This window comes from Zophobas morio, unplaced genomic scaffold (assembly GCF_036711695.1).
Source record: "Zophobas morio isolate AGI-343-1 ecotype UQ-CSIRO unplaced genomic scaffold, CSIRO_AGI_Zmor_V1 ptg000026l, whole genome shotgun sequence".
In the NCBI taxonomy this organism is placed as follows: domain Eukaryota; kingdom Metazoa; phylum Arthropoda; class Insecta; order Coleoptera; family Tenebrionidae; genus Zophobas; species Zophobas morio.
The window spans coordinates 12,550,595-12,573,132 of record NW_026972131.1 but is presented as its reverse complement, the minus strand read 5'-3'; the positions used below and the strand labels follow the sequence as shown (position 1 = coordinate 12,573,132).

Here is a 22,538-nt window from a genome sequence, read left to right as displayed (position 1 = left end):
TATTCCCCACAAATGGTACTTTTTTATTCAAATAAAGTCTGCTTAATGATTTTTTGAAATTTTTTTATTTTTTAGTACTTGGACTGATTTTGGCAAATGATATACCCTCTAAGAACGTGGAGGGTGGGTGGGCGGGGCTAGTATTTGGTAAGATTAGATTGATTTCGGCAGATGACATAGCTTTTAAGGAAATAGAGGGCGGGTGGGCGGGGCTAGTTCTTGATATGATAAGACTGATTTTAGCAGATGACATACCCTCTAAAAAAATAGAGGTCGGGAGGGAAAAGTCAAGAATTTTTAGCAAAAAATCCCTCGAAAAAAACAAGAAAATGAAAATTTTTATTTTTTAACTTTATGAGGTTTCTTAAGAATGTTGCGGTTTTCCTTAACACAAAATCAACTTCGTTTAAATGAAAATGGAACTTTTGCAGAATTTTCTTACTTTTTTGAAGATTCTGAGTCTTCAAATAAAGTGTCAAGATCTCAAGAAGGAAAACTAACGAAGTAGAAAGGAAACGAGAATTTGAGTTAATAATTGGCGATATATTGAGACGACGATTTCCAAATTTTGGAATTTTTCTGCTGAAAGTTTTTAGACTTTTTCAAGATTTTATTTCCTAAAGATATTAGTGACTCTGTTCTCTATTGAGAGAAACAGTGAAAATTCCCCACAAATGAGTACTTTTTTTATTCAAATAAAGTCTGCTTAATGATTTTTTTGAAAATTTTTTGGAAATTATTTAACCGTTTTTCGCGTTATTTGAAGATCTTGTGCGAAAATTGCTTCAGATTGTCAATGTGCAGAAAATTCTCCATAAGCCAGCAATTTTTCCTAATCGAATAACACCCGTCTTAATTTTTTTTGGAAATTTTTTGGAAATTATTTTCCCGTTGTCGGCAGTTTTTAAAGAATTGCCAGGAAAACGACTTGAGATTGATAATCTAGTGAAAATTCCCTATAAGTGCGTACATTTTCCTGTTCGAATGGAGGCAATTTTAACATTTTTTTGCAAAATTTTTGGAAATTATTTTTGCGTTTTTCGGGGTTATATCAAAAGTTAATGCAAAATAATTTCAGGTTAGTAATCTGTTGAAGATTCAAATGGGTACTTTTTTATTCAAATAAAGTCTGCTTAATGAATTTATTGAAAATTTTTTAATTTTTGGTACTTGGACTAGTTTTGGCAAATGATATACCCTCTAAAAAAGTGGAAGGTGGGTGGGCGGGGCTAGTATTTGGTAAGATTAGATTGATTTTGACAAATGACATAGCGTTTAAGGAAATAGAGGGCGGGTGGGCGGGGCTAGTTCTTGATGTGATAAGACTGATTTTGGCAGATGACATACCCTCTAAAAAAATAGAGGTCGGGAGGGAAAAGTCAAGAATTTTTAGCAAAAAATCCGTCGAAAAAACAAGAAATCGAAAATTTTTATTTTTTCAACTTTATGAGGTTTCATAAGAATGTCTGGGTTTTCCTTAACACAAAATTAACTTTATGCTAAGTTTAGATGAAAACGGAACTTTTGCAGAATTTTCTCAAGAAGGAAAACTAACGAAGTGTCAAGAAAGGAAACAAGAATTTGAGTTAATAATTGGCGATATATTGAGACGACGATTTCCAAATTTTGGAATTTTTCTGCTGAAAGTTTTTAGACTTTTTCAAGATTTTATTTCCTAAAGATATTAGTGACTCTGTTCTTTATTGAAAGAAGCAGTGAAAATTCCCCACAAATGAGTACTTTTATTATTCGAATAAAGTTTGCTTAATGATTTTTTTGAAAATTTTTTGGAAATCGCCACTATTTGAAGATCTTGTGCGAAAATTGCTTCAGACTGTTAATATGCAGAAAATTCTCCATAAGTCAGCAGTTTTTCCTATTCGAATAACACCCGTCTTATTTTTTTTTTTGGAAATTTTTTGGAAATTATTTTCCTGTTGTCCGCAGTTTTTAAAGAATTGCTACAAAAACGACTTGAGATTGATAATTTAGTGAAAATTCCCTATAAGTGCGTACTTTTTTCTGTTCGAATGGAGACAGTTTTAACAATTTTTTTGGTAAAATATCTGGAAATTTTTATTCCGTTTTTCGGAGTTATTTCAAAAGTTGTTGCAAAATGACTTTAGGTTGGTAAGCTTGAAATTTTCCCACAAATGAATACTTTTTTTATTCAAATAAAGTCTGCTTAATGACTTTTTTGAAAATTTTTGGAAATGATGTTATCTTTTTCCGCGGCTATTTGAAGAAATTGGGGAAAATTACTTCCGATTGTTAATTTCCACAAAAACCTATAAGCCAGCAGGTTTTCCTATTTGAATAAAACCCAATTTAACATTTTTGGAAATTTTTTGGAAATTATTCTTCCCGTTGTCAGTAGTTATTTAAAGAAGTGCTAAAAGTGACATTAGATTGATAATAATCTATTAAAAATTCCCTATGAATGAGCAGTTTTTCCTGTTCGAATGGAGGCAATTTTAACATTTTTTCCAAAATTTTTGGAAATTATTTTTGCGTTTTTCGGGGTTATTTCAAAACTTAATGAAAAATAATTTCAGGTAAGTAATCTGCTGAATATTCCCCACAAATGGGTACTTTTTTATTCAAATAAAGTCTGCTTAATGATTTTTTGAAAATTTTTTAATTTTTAGTACTTGGACTGATTTTGGCAAATGATATACCCTCTAAGAAAGTGGAGGGTGGGTGGGCGGGGCTAGAATTTGGTAAGATTAGATTGATTTCGGCAGATGACATAGCTTTTAAGGAAATAGAGGGCGGGTGGGCGGGGCTAGTTCTTGATATGATAAGATTTATTTTAGCAGATGACATACTCTCTAAAAAAATAGAGGTCGGGAGGGAAAAGTCAAGAATTTTTAGCAAAAAATCCCTGGAAAAAACAAGAAAATGAAAATTTTTATTTTTTCAACTTTATGAGGTTTCATAAGAATGTTGCGGTTTTCCTTAACACAAATCTAACTTCGTTTAGATGAAAACGGAATTTTTGCAGAATTTTCTTGCTTTTTGAAGATTTTGATTTTTCAAATAAAATGTCAAGATCTCAAGAAGGAAAACTAACGAAGTGTCAAGAAAGGAAACGAGGACTTGAGTTAATAATTGGCGATATACTGAGACGACGATTTCCAAATTTTGGAATTTTTCTGCTAAAAGTTTTTAGACTTTTTCAAGATTTTATTTCCTAAAGATATTAGTGACTTTATTCTCTATTGAGAGAAACAGTGAAAATTCCCCACAAATGAGTACTTTTTTTATTCGAATAAAGTCCATTTGGTGCTTTTTAAAAAATTTTTGAAAGTTATTTTCCCCAGTTTTTAAAGGATTGCTACGAAAATAACTTTAGATTGATAAAATCTAGTGAAAATTCCCTATGAGTAGTTTTAACTTTTTTTTTTGGTAAAATTTTTATGCCGTTTTTTGGAGTGATTTCAAAAGTCTGCTTAACGACTTTTTTGAAAAATGTTTGGAAATTGTTACCTTTTTCTGCGTTTATTTGAAGGACTTGGGGGAAAATTACTTACCATTGTTAATTTCCACAAAAATCTATAAACCAGCAGCCTTTCCTATTTGAATAAAACCTCCCTATGAATGAGGACTTGTTCCTGTTGGGATAGAGGCAATTTAAAATTTTTTTTTTCAAAATTTTTGGAAATTATTTTTTGTTTTTTCGGGATATTTCAAAAGTTAATACAAAATGATTGGGTTGGTAATCTGTTGAATATTCCCCACAAATGGGTACTTGGTAGGATTAGATTGATTTTGGCAAATGACATACCCTCTAAAAAAATAGAGGGCGGGAAGGAAAAGTCAAGAATTTTTAGCAAAAAATCCCTCAAAAAAAAAACAATAAATTAAAAATTTTAATTTTTTCAACTTGATGAGGTTTCATTAGAATGTCGGGGTTTTCCTTAACGCAAAATTAACTTTGTGCTGAGTTTAGATGAAAATGGAACTTTTGCAAAATTTTCTTGCTTTTTTGAAGATTTTGATAAAATATCAAGATCTCAAGAAGGAAAACTAATATATTGATATATTGAGACGACGATTCCAAATTTTGGGAATTTTCTGCTTAAAGTTTTTAAACCTTTTTCAAGATTTTAGTTCCTGAAGATGTATTCTCTATTGAGAGAAACAGTGAAAGTCTTGAGAAAACATCTACTTAAGACAAAGGTTTAAATTTATAGACACCTAATTCAGTGTGCAGACCAGACAAAGTATCCATTTTTCACCCATCGAAATTAGAATTCACGACTTTTGAAAACCGTGCAACGTCCCTCCATTACTAATTTGGATTTTTGCATACACAATATGCAAATATGTGACAAAATTTTAAAGTCAAATACACCATCACCATAACGAATTTTTAGTAGCCTCTTTAGAATAAACAAAGCTTTTTAAGTCTGAAAATCGGGCTCTCATTACTATGTAAACAATCAATCACCTGATTCCTGGAATGCGTTTGAATATCATTTTTACTCTCACATAAAATGGCCTCAGAATTCATGAACGAGTTAAGTACTTTTAGACAAACATATATTTTTTTGGCATTTACGCTTTAAGCGGATTTTAATAGCAGAGAGTTTTTTTCGAGAGGAACACGATATCAATAGATAACAATTTTGCGCTAATCTTTCATGTACACTTTTAAATCATTCATTTTTAGCGCTTAATCTCTTGTTTGTTCATGATTGAGTATTAATATTCATTGGGTTTTTATCGCTTGGCGGGCCTGCGGTCATCTCAATTACAAAAGAAGCTTATTGGCTAAGCTCCCAAGGGGCTAGATCAGAGTGCAGTGAATTTTCATTCCGTGTACCCCGAAGTTGGTTTATTAAAAGGGGAATATTTAAAGAATGATTAAATGTAATATCGCAGAGTCACGTAGAGGCTGTCAGTTTAACTTAGCTCTAGATGGGAACGCAGTCCTTTCGTACACCTGCTGCCACATCCCAATACAGAGTGTTATTTTAAGCTAATATAAAGCCACATCTAGCGGAAGGGATTCAAGTAGCTTCGGATCTAAGTTTCAGTGTCACTTTGATCCCGTTAAGGGAGATTTTGACAGCCACGATAAGCAGATTGACACAAAATACGTCATCAGAAAAATCGATACAACGTTATTCAGCAAAACATCAAGTTTCGACTCTCATTTAGCATAATTCCACATTCGAAATCCTCTTAGCTCATTGTTCCACAACTAATCATCACCTCCAGCCCCTCGGCAAATCTCCCAATGTTGTTTGTTTATAGACATAACCCAACATAATTGTCTGAACAAACCCGGATTAGGAATGGCAAATTTTCGTCGCTCTTTTGCCATTCCTAATCGTCGACAATCACGTGAAAAATCAATCATAGTTCGAGCCGAAATGGACTGACAGGCATGTGTTCTACGTATGCTCGGCATGGACGTATTTTACGTCATGTAAATTTCATTTCTCCGGGGAGTCGGAGTTAACCACCTGCGGTTGAAAAAAGAAAAATTCCCTATTCGGAGTGTTGCGAACTAAATGCTCGAATTCGGGGCTGTTGTGCCGACATATTTAGGGGGTATAAATATGTAAATAGCAATTACGTCGAACGGTGATTACCATGCTGCGTTGTAAGACTAATTTGATATTCATTTGGTTAATATTCAGGTGCAGCGGGTATGGGGAAACGCACAACTTGAATTTGTGCACAAGTGTCCACGGATGTGGGCATGGGACGGAAATTTTGCGGTGGGTATTGATTTTAGAGTTTGAGTGAGGATTGTGTTTTGATAAGTGTACACGGAATAACAGAAGTCTTTCCGGTTTGCTTAAAATACAGAAGATTTTTCATTTTAGAAATGTTATTTATTAATGAAGTATGAAGTTAAATGTCACGACGAAATTTTTAATTCGAGTCGAAGAACGAGCTGTTTATCTCCTGTTTTTGTGAATACATTGCGAATTTTCCTCTGGAAAAAGTTTAATTCGACTCGAACAACAGGTTTATTTTTTTTTTTGTAAAAAAGCACTTGGGAGGAGTTTTTAAAGCGGGTTTGGCTGAATTTACTCACAAGTCAGTTTTTCTAAGAGATTTTCCGTGGTTATCCTAGTAAGGATTTAAAAATAATTTACACAGTCTAGACTTGTCCTTGAAGCTTTACATTTTTTATTTCAAGTCAATTTTACCAGAAAAAAGTTAATCCTCATACATAAAAATGATAATAGTAATAAAATAAATAAAAAATTTCACGACTGTCTCTATTTAAACAGGAAAAATTGCTGGCTTCTGGAGAATTTTATGCAAATTAACAATCTGAAGCAATTTTTGCACAGAATCTTCAAATAATCGCGAAAAACGGTAAAATAATTTAATTACTCCTTCTTATTTGGCAAATACTAACACCGCTAACCCACTCTTTATTTTCTTAATGGGTATGCCATTGGCCAAAATCAGACTAATCTTAGCAAGAACTAGCCCCGCCCACCCGCCCTCTCTTTTATTAGCGGATATGTCATTTGTCAAAATCAGTTCAAGTACTAGAAATTAAAAAAAATTTCAAAAAAAATCATGAAGCAGAATTGCCTCTATTCGAACAGGAAAAAGTACTCATTCATAGGGAATTTTTAGTAGATTTTTGTTCTAATGACATTTTGGAAACACTTCTTTAAATAACTATGGACAACAGGAAAAATAATTTCCAAAAAAAATCCAAAAATGTTAAAACGGGTTTTATTCAAATAGCTGCTGGCTTATAGATTTTTGTGGAAATTAATAATTATTAATTATTAACAAATTTTCAAAAAGTCATTAACCAGATTCTATTTGAATAGAAAAAGTAGTATTCATTTGTGGGGAATTTTCCAAGCTTGCCAACCTGAAGTAATGCTAAAACTGCCTCCATTTGAACAGAAAAAAGTACGCACTCATACGGAATTTTTATAGTCAACCAGAAAGTAATTTCCAAAAAATTTCCAAAAAAAATTTAAAACGGGTTTTATTCGAATAGAAAAAATTGCTGGCTTATGGAGAATTTTATGCACATTAACAATTTGTATCAATTTTTGCACAAGATCTTCAAATAACGGCGAAAAACGGTTAAATAATTTCCAGAAATTTTTCAAAAAAATCATTAAGCAGACTTTATTCGATTAAAAAAGTGCTCCTTTGTGGGGAATTTTCACTGTTTGTCTCAATAGCGAACAGAGTCACTAATATCTTTAGGAAATAAAATCTTGAAAAAAGTCTAAAAACTTTGAGCAGAAAAATTCCATAATTTATAAATCGTCGTTACAATATGTCGCCATTTATTAACTCAAATGCTTGTTTTCTTTCTTGACACTTCGTTAGTTTTTCTTTTTGGGATCTTAAGATTTTATTTGAAGAATTAAAATTTTCAAAAAAGCAAGAAAATATAAGCCTGCAAAAGTTCCAGTTTCATCTAAACTTAGCATAAAGTTCATTTTGTGTTAAGGAAAACCCCCGGGACTTGGATTTCTTGGAACTAATTTTTGGGATTCTTAGATTTCTTGGATATCTTGGTGGTTTGGCGTTCTTAAATTTCTTGAGTGTTGTGATTTTTGAATTTCTTCAGGTCCTTGGAATTCTTAGATTACTTGAAATTCTTGGCATTTCTGGAATTCTTGGATTTTTTGGATTTCTGGGATTTATCGAATTTCTTAGATTTGCATCTTGGGATTCTTGGAATTGTTGGGTTTCTTGGAATTCTCGACATGTTTGGTTTTGCTGAATTTTTTGGATTTTTTGGAAATATTAAATTTCTTGGACTTCTTGGATTTCTTACAATTCTTGGTTTTCTTAGGATTCTTGGAATTCTAGATATTCTTGAGTTTTTTGGGTTTCTTGGAATTAATTTTTGCGATTCTTAGATTTCTTGAATTTTAGGATTTCTTAGAATTTTTGGGATTCTTAGTTTCCTTGGATTTTTTGAATCTCTTGTATATCTTGGTTGTTTGGAATTCTTAAAGTTCTTAGATGTTTGTTTGATTTTTTAATTTGTTGGAATTCTTAGAATTTCTGTATTTTTTTGGTTTTTTGAATTTCTCGGATTTCTTTGAATTTTGGCAATGTTGAAATTTTTATGGTTCTTAGAATTGTTGGGTTTTCTGGGATTCTTGGACGTCTGGACATTCTTGAATTACTTCATTTTCTTGGATTTCTTGGACTTCATGAATTTCTTGGATTTTTTGGATTTTTGTAATTCTTAAATTTCTCGAGTTTCTTAGTTTTCTTGGAATTTTTGATTTTCTGGATTTCTTGGATTTATCGAATTTCTGGGATTTGCATCTTGGGATTCCTGGAATTGTTTTTTGGAATTCTCGGAATTCACCACGTTCTTGAATGTCTAGGATTTCTTGGAAATTGTGGAGTTCTTAAATTTCTTGGGTTTCTTAGATTTTTTGTATTTTTTGGATTTCTTTGAATCTTAGGATTTTTGGGATTCATGGAATTGTTGGGTTTCCTGGGATTATTGGAATTCTAGACATTCTTGAGTTTTTGGATTACTTAGATTTATTGGATTTTTGGGATTCTTGGAATTCATTTTTGGGACTCTTAGATTTCTTGGACATTAGAATTTCTTGGACATCTTGCTTGTTTTGAATTCTTAAATTTCTTGAGTCATTGTTTTAATTATTGAATTTCTTGGATATCTTGGAATACTTAGATTACTTGAAATTTTTAGCTTTTCTGGATTTCCTGGGTATTTTGGATTTGTCGGATTTTTCTGAATGTTGGGATCCTTGGATTTTTGGGGTCCTTAGAATTCTTGGAATTCTTGACATTCTTGAATTTCTTGAATATTTTGGAATCCCTAGGATTCTTATATTCCTTGGATTTTTTTAATCTCTTGGATATTTTGGTTATTTGGAATTATTTAATTTCTTAGATGTTTGATTTTTTGGAATTCTTGGAATTTCTGGATTTCTTAGTTTTTTGAATTTTTCGGATTTCCTTGAATCTTGGAATTTTTATTTTTCTTAGATTGTTGGATTTCTTGGGATTCTTGAAACTCTCGACATTCATAGATTTCTTGGATTTCTTTAATTTCTTGGTTTTTTAGAATGCTTGGATTTTTCGGAATTCTTGATTTTTTTGGATTTTTGGAATTTTTTGGATTTCTGGGACTTCTTTGAAATTTTTAGGATTCTTGGTATTTTTAGATTTTTGGAACTGTTGAGATTGTTGGGATTTTTTGCTAACAATTTTTTTCGACTTTTCCCTCCCGCTCTCTATTTTCTTAGAGGATATGTTATCGGCCAAAATCAGTCTTATCTTAACAAGTACTAGCCCCGCCCACCCGCCCTCTATTTTCTTAAAGGGTATGTTATTTGCAAAATCAATCTAATCTAAGCGAAAAAAGTACGCACTCATTGGGAATTTTCACTAGATTATCAATCTAAAGTCATTCTCGTAGCAATTTTTTAAAAACTGTGGACAACGGGAAAATAATTTCCAAAAAATTTCCAAAAAAATTAAAACTGTCTGTAATCGAAGAAAAAAAAAGTCCTCACACATAGGAAATTTTCGGTAGATTATTATTCTAAAAACGTTTTCGTCACAATACTTTAAACAACTACGAACAACGGTGAATAAGTTATAAGTTTTAAAAAATATCCAAAACAATTTAAAAAAAATAGGAAAAACTGGTCTTATAGAGAATTTTCTGTAAATTAAGAATCGGAAGCAATTTTCTCACAATATTTTCAAATAACAGCGAAAAACGGCAAAATATTTTCCAAAATTTTCTTTAAAAAAAAAATGAAACAGTCATTTTGGTCACTTTACAATAACTTTTCAAATAAATGTACAAAACTGGAAAACAATTTCCAAAAAAATATATTCACATGATCTTTGGGAAATAAAATCACGGGAAAAGCTACAAATTTTGACGACAAAAATACAAAAATTTGGAAATTTTTACTTCAAGTTCTCGCATTTTTTCTTAAAACTTTGATAATTATTGTCTTTCTCAAGATCTTGACATTTTGTTTGAAGAACCAAAATCTTCGTATAAGCTTAATCTTGAAAACAAATTCCAAAAAAATCCAAAAATTATTTTCCTGTTTTCCGGGGTTATTTCAAGAGTTACTATTGGTACTCTGGGGATAATTTCCTACAAATGGGTACATTTTTCTACTCGAATAGTCCGCCCGAAGATTTTTTTGGGGAATTTTTTAAATTTATTTTGGCGTTTTTTGCAATTATTTGAAGGTAGGTAATTTTATCATTGAAAAAAATTAGGGCACGTCCAATTTTGCCCCAAAAAACTAAATTTAAATACGATGCTCGACCAAGAGTAAAACATTTTCTTAATTACGCAAGCACAAACATCAACAGCAATTGTCTAAAAAATCATTAAACAGACTTGATTCGATTAAAAAAAGTACTCATTTGTGGGGAATTTTCACTGTTTCTCTCAATAGAGAACAGTTACTAATATATTTAGGAAATAAAATCTTGAAAAAAGTCTAAAAACTTTGAGCAGAAAAATTCCAAAATTTATAAATCGTCGTCTCAATATATCGCCATTTATTAACTCAAATCCTCGCTTTATTTCTTGACACTTCGTCAGTTTTCCTTCTCGAGATCTTGACATTTTATTTAAAGAATCAAAATCATCAAAAAAGCAAGAAAATTCTGTAAAAGTTCCATTTTCATCTAAACTTTAATAAAGTTAATTTTGTGTTAAGGAAGACCTCTGGGACTTGGATTTCTTGGAACTAATTTTTGGGATTCTTAGATTTCTTGGATTTTAGGATTTCTTGGATATATTGGTGGTTTGGCGTTCTTAAATTTCTTGAGTTTTGCGATTTTTGAATTTCTTCAGGTTCTTGGAATTCTTAGATTAGTTGAAATTCTTGGCTTTTCTGGATTTCTTGTATTTTTTGAAATTGTCGGATTTTTTTAACCTTGGGATCCTTGGAATTTTTGGGATCCTTAGATTTCTTGGAATTCTTGGATTTTTTAGATTTCTTGGATTTATCCAATTTCTTGGATTTGTATCTTGGGTTTCTTGGAGTTCTCGACATTTTTGATTTAGTTGAATTCTTGGATTTTTGGAATTATTAAATTTCTTGGGTTTCTTGGATTTTTTAGAATTAATTTTTGCGATTCTTAGATTTCTTGAGTGCTGCGATTTTTGAATTTCTTGGAATTCTTAGATTATCTGGAATTCTTGAAATTCTTGAATTTCTTGGATTTCTTAGAATTCTTGCGATTCTTAGATTCATTGGATTTTTTTAATCTATTGTATATCTTGGTTGTTTGGAATTCTTAAAGTTCTTGGATATTTGTTTGATTTTTTAATTTATTGGAATTGTTGGAATTTCTGTATTTTTTGGTTTTTTGAATTTCTTGGATTTCCTTGAATTTTGGGAATCTTGGAATTTTCATGGTACTTAGAATTGTTGCGTTTTCTGGGATTCTTGGAACTCTCAACATTTTTGGATTACTTGATTTTATTGGATTTTTTGGATTTTTATAATTCTTAAATTTCTAGAATTTCTTGGATTTTTTGGAACTCCTAAATTTCTTGGGTTTCTTAGATTTTTTGCATTTTTAGTATTTCTTTGAATCTTAGGATTTTGGAATTCTTGGAATTGTTGGATTTTTGGAATTAATTAATTAATTTTATTTCTTAAGTTTCTTAGATTTCTAGGAAACCAAGATTTCTTAAATTTCTTGGGTGCTGCGATTTTTGAATCTCTTGAATTTCTTGGAATTCTTAGATTACTTGGAATTATTGGATTTTCTGGATTTCTTCGAATTTTTGAATTTGTGGGATTTTTTAAATGTTGGATTCCTTGGAATTTTTGGGATTCTGGAGATTCTTGGAATTCTTAACATCCTTGAATTTCTTGCCTTTCTTGGAATTATTGGGGTTTTTAGATTCCTTAATTTTTTTAATTTCTTGGATATTTTGCTTGTTTGGAATTCATAAAGTTCTTAGATGTTTGACTTATTAATTTCTTCGAATTGTTGGAATTTCTGGATTTCCTGGTTTTTTGAATTTCTTGAATTTCCTTGAATCTTGGAATTTTTATGGTTCTTAGAATTGTTGGTTTTTCTGGGATTCTTCCAACTCTCCACATTCTTGAATTATTTCATTTTCTTGGATTTCTTGGACTTCTTGAATTTCTTGGATTTTTTGTAATTCTTGGATTTTTTGGATTTTTGTAATTCTTAAATTTCTTGAGTTTCTTATTTCTCTTGGCTTGTCTGGATTTCTTGGATTTATCGAATTTCTGGGATTTGCATCTTGGGATTCTTGGAATTGTTGGGTGTTTTGGAATTCTTGCACTTTTTTGAATGTCTAGGATTTCTTGGATATTGTGGAGTTCTTAAATTTCTTGGGTTTCGTAGATTTTTTGTATTTTTTGGATTTCTTTGAATCTTAGGATTTTTGGGATTCTTGGAATTGTTGGCTTTCCTGGGATTATTGGAATTCTAGAAATTCTTGAGTTTTTTGGATTACTTAGATTTCTTGGACTTTAGAATTTCTTGGACATCTTGCTTGTTTGGAATTCTTAAATTTCTTGAGTCTTTGTTCCGATTGTTGAATTTCTTGGGTATCTTGGAATTCTTGGATTACTTGAAATTTTTAGATTTTCTGGATTTCCTGGGTTTTTTGGATTTGTCGGATTTTTCTGAATGTTGGAATCATTGGAATTTTTGAGATTCTTAGAATTCTTGGAATTCTTGACATTCGTGAATTTCTTGAATATTTTGGAATCCTTAGGATTCTTATATTTGTTGGATTTTTTAATCTCTTGGATATTTTGGTTGTTTGGAATTATTCAATTTCTTAGATGTTTGATTTTTTGAATTCTTGGAATTTCTGGATTTCTTAGTTTTTTGAATTTGTCGGATTTCTTTAAATCTTGGAATTTTTATTTTTCTTACATTGTTGGATTTTTTAAATTTCTTGGTTTTTTAGAATGCTTGGATTTTTCGGAATTCTTGATTTTTTGGATTTTTGGAATTTTTAGGATTTCTTGGACTTCTTTGAAATCTTTAGGATTCTTGGAATTTTTCGATTTTTGGAACTGTTGAGATTGTTGGGATTCTTGATATTCTTGATTTCTTGGAATTCTTAAATTTCTTACACCCCTTGGAACTCTAAAAGCATTTGTATTCCTTCTATTTCTAACGGTTAAATAATTTCCAAAAATTTTTCAAAAAATCATTAAGCAGACTTTATTCTATTAAAAAAAGTACTCATTTGTGGGGAATTTGCACTGTTTCTCTCAATAGAATATTGAAAAAGGTCTAAAAACTTTTAGCAGAAAAATTCCAAAATTTGGAAATCGTCGTATCAATACATCGCCATTTATTAATTCAAGTCCTCGTTTTCTTTCTTAACACTTCGTTAGTTTTCCTTTTTGAGATCTTGCATTTTATTTGAAGAATCAAAATCTTCAAGAACGCAAGAAAATTCTGCAAAAGTTTAATTTTGTGTTAAGGAAAACCCTGACATTGTTATGAAACTCCATAAAGTTGAAAAAATTAAAACATCAATATCTTGTTTTTTTTTGGGCGAATTTTTTCCTAAAAATTTTTTTCGACTTTTCCCTCCCGCTCTCTATTTTCTTAGAGGATATGTCATCCGCCAAAATCAGTCTTATCTTAGCAAGTACTAGCCCCGCCCACCCACCCCCCATTTTCTTAAGGGGTATGTTATTTGCCAAAATCAATCTAATCGAAGTACGCACTCATAGGGAATTTTCACTAGATTATCAATCTAAAGTCATTTTCGTAGCAATTTTTTAAAAACTGTGGACAACGGGAAAATTATTTTCAAAAATTTTTCAAAAAATCACAAAATGGACTTTCTTCGAACAGAAGAAAGAACTCGTTTGTGGGGAATTTTCCACAGATTACCAGCCTGAGGCCATCTTGCAACAACTTTTGAAAAAATGGGAAAGTAATTTCAAAAAAATGTCCAAAAAAATTTAATACTGCCTCTATTCGAAGAGGAAAAAGTTCTCACATAGGAAATTTTCAGTAGGTTATCATTCTAAAAACGTTTTATCGCAATTTTTCAAACAATTACGGACAAAGGGAAATATAAGTTTTAAAAAGTATCCAAAAAAAATTTCAAAGAATAGGAAAAACTGCTAGGTTGTAGTGAATTTTCTGTAAATTAAGAATCGGAAGCAATTTTCTTACAATATTTTCAACGAAAAAAGGCAAAATATTTTCCAAAATTTTCATTAAAAAAAACATGCGAATAGAAAGAAACGTTTTGGGCACATTATTACTTTACAAGAACTTTTCAAATAACCGTACAAAACTGGAAAATAATTTCCAAAAATTTTCCAAAAAACTGTTAAAATTGCCTCCAGTCGAACAAAAAAATGTACTCACGTGATCTTTAGGAAATAAAATCGCGAAAAAACCTACAAATTTTGACGAGAAAAATCCAAAAATTTTGAAATTTTTACCTCAAATTCTTGCTTTTTTTTCTTAAAACTTGACAGTTGTCTTCCTTAAGATGTTGACATTTTATTTGAACAATCAAAATCTTCAAAACAAATTCCAAAAGAAATCTGTTGGTATTGTACAAATGGCTACATTTTTCTATTCGAATAGCCCGTTTGAAAATTTTTTTGGAGAATTTTTTAAAATTATTTTGTCGTTTTTTGCATTTATTTGGAGGTAGGTAATTTTATCATTGGAAAAAATTAGGGCACGTACAATTTGGCCCCAAAAAACTAAATTTAAATACGATGCTCGACCAAGACTAAAAGATTTTCTTAATTACGCAAGCATAAACATCAACAGCAACTGTCTAAAAAATCCGCTGATACGTTTGTTTTCCTTTTCTCTTTTGTTTACTCGTTAAATAAAGCAGCAGACTACAGTTTTAGCATAATGTTTGTTACACTTTTCGGTTTAAAATTATGCAAAAATCTTGTAAATCGCGGCACTAAATTAAATAATGCAGTTAGCAAGATTCCACCAGAAGATACTCATTTTCTGTTGCCATCCCATCACAAAGAAACAATAACCTGCCATTATATAACCAAATAGCCTGCACGTAATAAAACCGTCGTAAGATTCCCAGGTTTTAATGAGAATTGCTCGCAAAAAAACCGAATTTGCAACAGTTAATCTTGATTAGATCTAATTCGATGGAAGCAATCAGTTAACTAAATAATGAAGTTGTACCTTTTTGCTCTCCTGGATCCTGTACAGGCCCTTCTTGTTCCACATTTTACTCGCTCGTCACCATCTTTCTTCTACCTTAAGCCGAATTTAGTACATTTCGCGTAAATGAATGACTGACTGTTTAATCAATGAAATAAACGACAAAGATAACGAAGATAACAAATAGATGGTGGTTATTTTAATTCTCGCGTCAGATTTCCTTTTATAAATATTTAGCCCCTCCGGGGCTCCGCGATAACAAAATTACGACCTCGTTCCCCAAACAGCGGGCTGCCGAACATTTTCATAACAATTCCATTTCTGTTATTAGAGACAGAGCAGTGTAAAATTAGCTTTTAATGGAACGTTTAGATGAAATTAGCGAGCTTCTTAATTAATTTAGCAACAACAAATTGTAAGCCGGGGCGAATGTGTGGTTGTGGGGCGGAGGAACTTCGACACGTCAACATATTTCATAAAAACGGTTTTCTGTTTTCACTAAACCGATTTCATTATCGCGGGTAAACAAACAGACGACGGGTTTTATCTAAATAGACTACGGTGAACGCGCACTACGAGTTGCTACCGAATCAACTGAGCGAAATTAAGCAGGAATATTGCTGGAGGAAGACGATCGAGCTGCGTTGGTGAGAACTCATTGTTATTACAAGAGGAACGAGGTCTTCATCATGAGAAATGCGCTGTTTTGTAAGGTAGGGTGTCGTATTATTGAAACGAGATGAGCAAATTCGGGGTTCGTTCGGTAATTGGGGCGGTTTGCAGATTGCGGAAGACGAAAATGCAGCTTTGCTGTTGTCTATCTGTCACTTCACTGGACGTGAATCGATAAACTTAATATTATAGGTATAAGATAACGCAGATATAACTCCCACGTAATTATTACCTAATTTTGTTCATCTGGCGTTATAAAACTGTTACGTTGCTGCTACATAAACGTAACGTAACTGTGTTATATAAATGAGCAGCAAACGTGAAACCATGAACCGTGATAAAATTCTTAGTTACTTGTTCAAATTTTCGCTCTTACCTAAAACGTGAAGTAAAAATTCTTTTGAAATATAATAATGACAATTTTCCACTTGGAAAAAAATCTGAAGAAAATTTTGAGATTTTTGTTCAAATGTGAAAGATTGTTAGTTAATATAAAAAATTAAGAGCTTAACGAAACAGTTTAATAGGATTCTGAAGGAAAATTTTCAGTCTAATGGAAAATTCTTGAATAAGTTCATCAAAATTTTGACAATTTTTTTTTTCAAAATACTTATGTAAGTTTTTGAAATCTTTACATTTTCTTAAACATTTTGAACACATTGTGCTCAAGTAAAATAATTTCTGGAATTTTTTAAATTCTAGGAAGTCTCAAATTTCTTGAAGTATATTTTGCAACCACTGATTTCTTGGATTTGCTGACTTTGTTACTCTCTTTTGAAGCCTCACATCTTTAGTATTTCTTCTATTTCTAGATTTTTTTTAAGTTTCGCAGAATTCTTGAGATTCTGAAGTTTTTTGAATTTCATGAATTTTTGAGTTTTTTCAGTTTTTGTTGGATTTTTTAGTTTTCATGATTTTCTTGGAATTTTTGGAATTTCTAGATTTCTTGGATTCCTCTGAATGTTGAAATTCTTGGAATTATTGAATTTCTTGGATTTCCTGGATTTCTGGGATTTATCGAATTTCTTGGATTTATTTGCACCTTGGGATTCTTGAAATTGTTGGTTTCATGGAATCCTTAGAATTCTCGACATTTTTTTGGGTTTCTTAGAATTCTTGGATTTTCTGGAATTCTTAAATTGGAACTTTTAAATTTCTTGAGTTTTCTGAACTTTTTGTATTTCTTCGAATTCTTAGATTACTTGGAATTCTTGGATTTTCTGGATTTCTCCGATTTTGTGAATTTGTTGGATTTTTTTGAATATTGGGATCCTTGGAATTTTTGGGATTTTAGAATTCTTGGGATTCTTGGAATTCTTGGGCTTCATAGTTTCTTGGATTTTTTTAATCTCTTGGATGTTTTGATTGTTTAGAATTCTTGAATTTCTTAGATTAACTTTTTGGAATTGTTAGAATTTCTGGATTTCTTGGTTTTCTGAATTTCTCGGAATTATTTGAATCATGAAATCTTGGGATTTTTATGGTTCTTAGAATTGTTGGGTTTCTTGGAACTCTCAACATTCTTGCATTACTTGATTTTCTTGGATTTCTTGGATTTTTTGTAATTCTTGGATTTTTTGTAATTCTTAAATTTCTTGAGTTTTTTGGATCTCTTGGAATTCTTGGATTTTCTTGATTTCTTGGATTTTCCGAATTTCTTGGTTTTGCGTCTTAGGATTGTTGGAATTGTTGAGTTTCTTGGAATTCTTGGAATTTTCGACATTTTTGGTTTTGTTGGGTTTCTTGGATTTCTTGGGACTCTTGAAATTCTAGAATTTTTGAACTTTTTGGAATTTGAAACCCTTGTTTCTTAGATTTTTTGCATTTTTTGGATTTCTTTGAATCTTAGAATTTTTGGGATTATTGGAATTCTAGATATTCTTGAGTTTCTTGGATTTCTTAGAATAAATTTTTGGGATTCTTAGATTTCTTGGATTTTAGGATTTCCTAGATATCTTGGTTGTTTGGAAATCTTAAATTTCTTTAGTGCCGCGATTTTTGAATTTCTTGGATTTCTTGGAATTCTTAGATTACTTAATACTTGGAATTCTTGAATTTTCTGGATTCTTCGAGTTTTTGAATTTATCGGATTTTTTTTAATCATCGGATCCTTGGAATTTTTGGAATTCTTAGAATTCTTGGGGGACTCTTCGAATTTTTGCCATTCTTGAATTTCTTGGAATTCTTGGGATTTCTAGATTTCTTGGATTTTTTCTTGGACATCTTGGTTGTTTGAAATTTTTAAACTTCTTAGATGTTTGATTTTTAATTTCTGGGAATTGTTGGATTTTCCGGATTTCTTAGTTTTTTTGAAATTCTCGGATTTCTTTGAATCTTGGGAATCTTGGAATGTTTATGGTTCTTAGAAATGTTGGGTTTTTTGGGATTCTTTTAACTCTCGACATTCTTGGATTCCTTGATTTTCCTAGATTTCTTGGATTTTTGGAATTCTTAAATTTCTTGGATTTCTCGGATACTTGGATTTTCTGGATTTCTTGGATTTATCAAATTTCTTGGATTTGCATCCTAGGATTCTTGGAATTGTTGAGTTTCTTGGAATTCTTGGAATTCTAGACGTTCCTGAATTTTTTGGATTTTCTGGATTTCTTGATCATCGAATTTCTTGGAATTCGTAGAATTCTCGACATTTTTTGGATTTCTTGGAATTCTTGGATTTCTTGAAAATCTGGTATGTCTTGGAGTTTTACGATTTCTTGGATTTCTTGGAATTCTTAAATTACTTGGGTTTCTTGGATTTTTAAAATTTTTTCAATTCCTTGAATTTAAGGATTTTTGGGATTCTTGGAACTTTTAGGTCTCCTGGGATTATTGGAATTTTAAACATTATTGAGCTTCTTAGAATTAATTTTTGGAATTTTTAAATTTCTCGAGTGCTGCAATTTTTGGATTTCTTGGATTTTCTGGATTTCTTCGACTTCTTGAATTTTTAGAATTTTTTTGAATCCTTGGAATTTTTGGGATTCTTAGAATTCTTGCGACTCTTCTCGAATTTTTGCCATCCTTGAATTTCTTGGAATTCTTGGGATTCTTAAATTCCTTGGATTTTTTAAATTTCTTTGATATCATGGTTGTTTGGAATTTTTAAACTTATTAGATATTTGATTTTTTAATTTCTTGGAATTGTTGGAATTTCCGGATTTCCAGGCTTTTTGAATTTCTTGGATTTCCTTTAATCTTGGGAATCTTGGAATTTTTATGGTTCTTAGAATTGTAGGGTTTTGTTAGATTTCTTGGATTTTTTAGAATTCTTGGAATTTTTGTAATTATTAAATTTCTTGAATTTCTTGGAATTCTTGGATTTTCTGGAATTCTTGGATTTATCAAATTTCTTGGATTTGCATCTTAGGATTCTTGGAATTGTAGAGTTTCTTGGAATTCTTGGAATTTTCGATATTTATGCTTTTGTTGGATTTCTTCGATTTTTTGGAATTATTAAATTTTTTGGGTTTCTCAGAATTCTTGCATTTCTGGACATTCTTGAATGCCTTGGATTTCTAGGATTTTTTGGATTTTTCGGAATTTTAAATTTCTTATGTTTCTTAGATTTTTTACATTTTTTTGGATTTCTTTAAATCTTAGGATTTTTGCGATTCTTGGAATTGTTGCGTTGCCTGGGATTACTAGAGTTTTCGACATTCTTGGGTTTCTTGGAGTTCTTAGAATTAATTTTTGGGATTCTCAGATATATCAAATTTTAGGATTTCTTGGATATTTTGGTGGTTTGGAATTCTTAATTTTTTTGGGTGTTGCGATTTTTCAATTTCTTGGATTTCTTTGAATTGTTAGATTACTTGGAATTCTTGGATTTTCTGGATTTCTTCGATTTTTTGAATCTGTCGGATTTTTTTAAATCCTGAGATCCTTGGAATTTTTGGGATTCTTAGAATTCTGGGAATTCGTGGAATTCTTGACATTCTTGAATTTCAGGCTTTTCTTGGAATTCTTGGGATTTTTAGATTTCTTGGATTTTTTTTAATCTCTTGCTTGTTTGTTTGGAATTCTTAAATTTCTTAGATGCTTGATTTTTTAATTTCTTGGAATTGCTGGAAATTCTAAATTTCTTGGATTTTCTTGCCTCTTGGGAATCTTGGAATTTTTATGGTTCCTAGAATTTTTGCGTGTCTTGGAATTTTTGGAATTCTCAACATTTTTGTAATTGTTAAATATCTTAATTTTCTTGGATTTTCTGGATTTCTTGGATTTTTTTGAAATTCTTAAATTTCTTGGATTTCTTAGATTTTTTGCATTTTTTGGATGTCTTTGAATCTTAGGATTTTTGGGATTTGTAGAATTGTTGGGTTATTTATATTATATATTATAGGTTATAGATAGTTTATTAGATTTCTTGGAATTAATTTCTGGGTTTCTTAAATTTCTTGGGTTTTGGAATTCTTAAATTTCTCGAATGATGCGATTTTTTAATTTCCTAGATATCTTGTATTTCTTGAATTACTTGGATTTCTTGGACTTCTTGGATTTCTTGGATTTCTTGGATTTCTAGAATTTCTTGGAATTTTTTGAATTCTTGGGTTTCTTGGATTTCTTCGATTTTTTCTATTTCTTGGATTTCTTAAATATCTCGAACTTCTTAGTTTTTTTCTTTGAAGTCTTAGGATTCTTGGAATTTTTGGAATTTTTAGATTTCTTGGATTTCTTGGAATTCTTAGATCTTTTTTAATTCTTAGGATTCCTGAAATTTCTAGGATTTTTAGGATGCTGGAGTTGTTGAGACTCTTAGTATTCTTGATTTCGTGGAATTTTTAAATTTCTTGGTTTTGTTGAATTTCCTACTCCCCTTGGAATTCTAATATTTTTTTAACGCTTCTATTTCTAGAATTTTTTTGGTTTTTTGGGTTTATTTGCCTTGTTCGGTCTCTTGAGTTCTAGGATTGTTGCTTTGATTTTTTAGCTTTCCCGAATTTCTTGGAATTTTTGGAATTCGTAGTTTTTCTGGATTTCTTGGATTTCTTTGAATTTTTAGAATTTTTTTAATTGAAGTTGTTGGGATTCTTCCAAATCTTAACATTTTTGAGTTTCTTGAATTTCTTTGATTTTTGAAATTTTTGGATTCTTGAAATTTTCTGGATTTCTTGGATTGTCGAAGTTACTGGATTTGCATTTTGGGATTTTTGGAATTGTTGGGTTTCTCGGAATTTTCGGTATTCTTGACATTTTGGTTTTGTTGGATTTCTTCAATTTTTGGAATTCTTAAATTTCTTGGATTTCTTGGATTTTTTGCGATTGTTGGATTTATAGAATTTCTTGGATTTTTTTAATTTTTAGCTTTCTTGGGTTTTTATATTTCTTGGAATTTTTTGAACACTTAATTTTTTTGGATATCTTGGATTTCTCTAAATTTTTGGGATTCTTAGGATTGTTGAAATTCTTGGGATTGTTGGGATTTTTGCAAATTTTGGGATTCTTGAATTTTTTTAAATTCTAAGAACTCTCAGATTTCTAAATCACTGAAGAAAATTTTCAATGTTTGAGATGTTTCCTCATAATTTAAAATTTCTGGTTCTATCTGAAAATTGCGACTCTATTCTTGAAGAAACATGCATAATTCGAAAAAAACAGTCAGGAAATTAACAAACATTTTGACTTTTTCTTCATGGCAGTGGCGACATTACTTAAAGACTTTTTAATGGAATCAACAAAAACAATCTTGATCTAAGTTGAAATAAAAAAGGAAGATCTTAAGAAAAGGTGTGAACTGTATTTGAGATAAAAAGTTTTTTATTAATTTTAACTTTCTTGTTAAGACATTAATTTCAGCTCAGATTTAAAAGTCCATATTTAGTGAGAACATCCCAGACTTGGGACAACGGAAGCTCAAGGTATTGAAAAAAATCTCGAAATCGCGAGAAAACACTCAATATGTTGAGATAGAACTAAAAATTGTTTTTTTCAAATCATAAGTTTAAAAAATAACTTCGTAGTCTACATATTTAAGTTCAGTAAACCAGCACGACCCAGCTTTATTTTTATAGAAACCGATTATTATTACAACCCAGCAGCAATAACCTCCCAAAGTCAAGTTCCCAACACCTTCCTTCCAATCCCCGCCAATTGTTTGTACGTGCGGCCCAAAATAAACTGCGAAAAACGAAGACAAACTGTGTGTACACGATCGACTCCACACACCGACCAGTAATCTGTTTGCCGAACACATCGTCTAAATTTTACTTTTTAATTAATAACTTCCTCTTCCTACGTCAATCTGTAGGAAGCAATTTGTGAGTCAACGCTGCGATAACGCGGTCAATCCAAGTGCAATGCGGGTCAGCTCGTCGTCTAGAAATGGTCTAGGCTTCAGCCTGAATAACACTTCAACGCTTCAACAATTATTGCAATTGCCTTCAAAGATTAACTCGAGCTCGCCCATTGGACGCAGCGGATAGTTCAATTAAAGCTGTAGTAGTTGTGCCGTTAGACGAGAGCGCATACGGACTTTAAATAAATAAACTAAAGGGAAGTTGCGAGAAACTGGAAGTTTTGCGTGTTTGGTAGGGATCTAGAGGGAGGTTTGTTGAAAGGGTTGGAAGAAATGCGAAGGGTGGTGATTACGAGTTTTGAGATTTTCACGTTGTTGTCTCTGTAAGGTTATGTCAAGTTGTGTTTATGGAACGGAACGTGTGCGAAGTTTGAGTTTGATGTTGTAAGATTAATTATGGCTCAGTGGGGATGTTTCC

The 22,538-nt window shown here is 31.2% G+C and overlaps 1 protein-coding gene across 2 annotated transcripts in view; it reads right to left on the bottom strand.

The window, feature by feature from the left end:
* Epac (Exchange protein directly activated by cAMP) overlaps positions 1 to 22,538 on the bottom strand; it is a 226,735-nt gene that overhangs the window by 76,693 nt on the left and 127,504 nt on the right. The window contains exon 1 of one of the 2 annotated variants that reach the window (XM_064065350.1): positions 15,175 to 15,945. The exons of the other annotated variant lie outside the window; for it this stretch is intronic. Coding sequence (XP_063921420.1) covers positions 15,175 to 15,219 — 45 coding nt within the window. The 5' untranslated portion in view covers positions 15,220 to 15,945. Of the gene's footprint in view, positions 1 to 15,174; positions 15,946 to 22,538 lie in introns of those variants that run through there. 2 annotated transcript variants of the gene reach the window in all.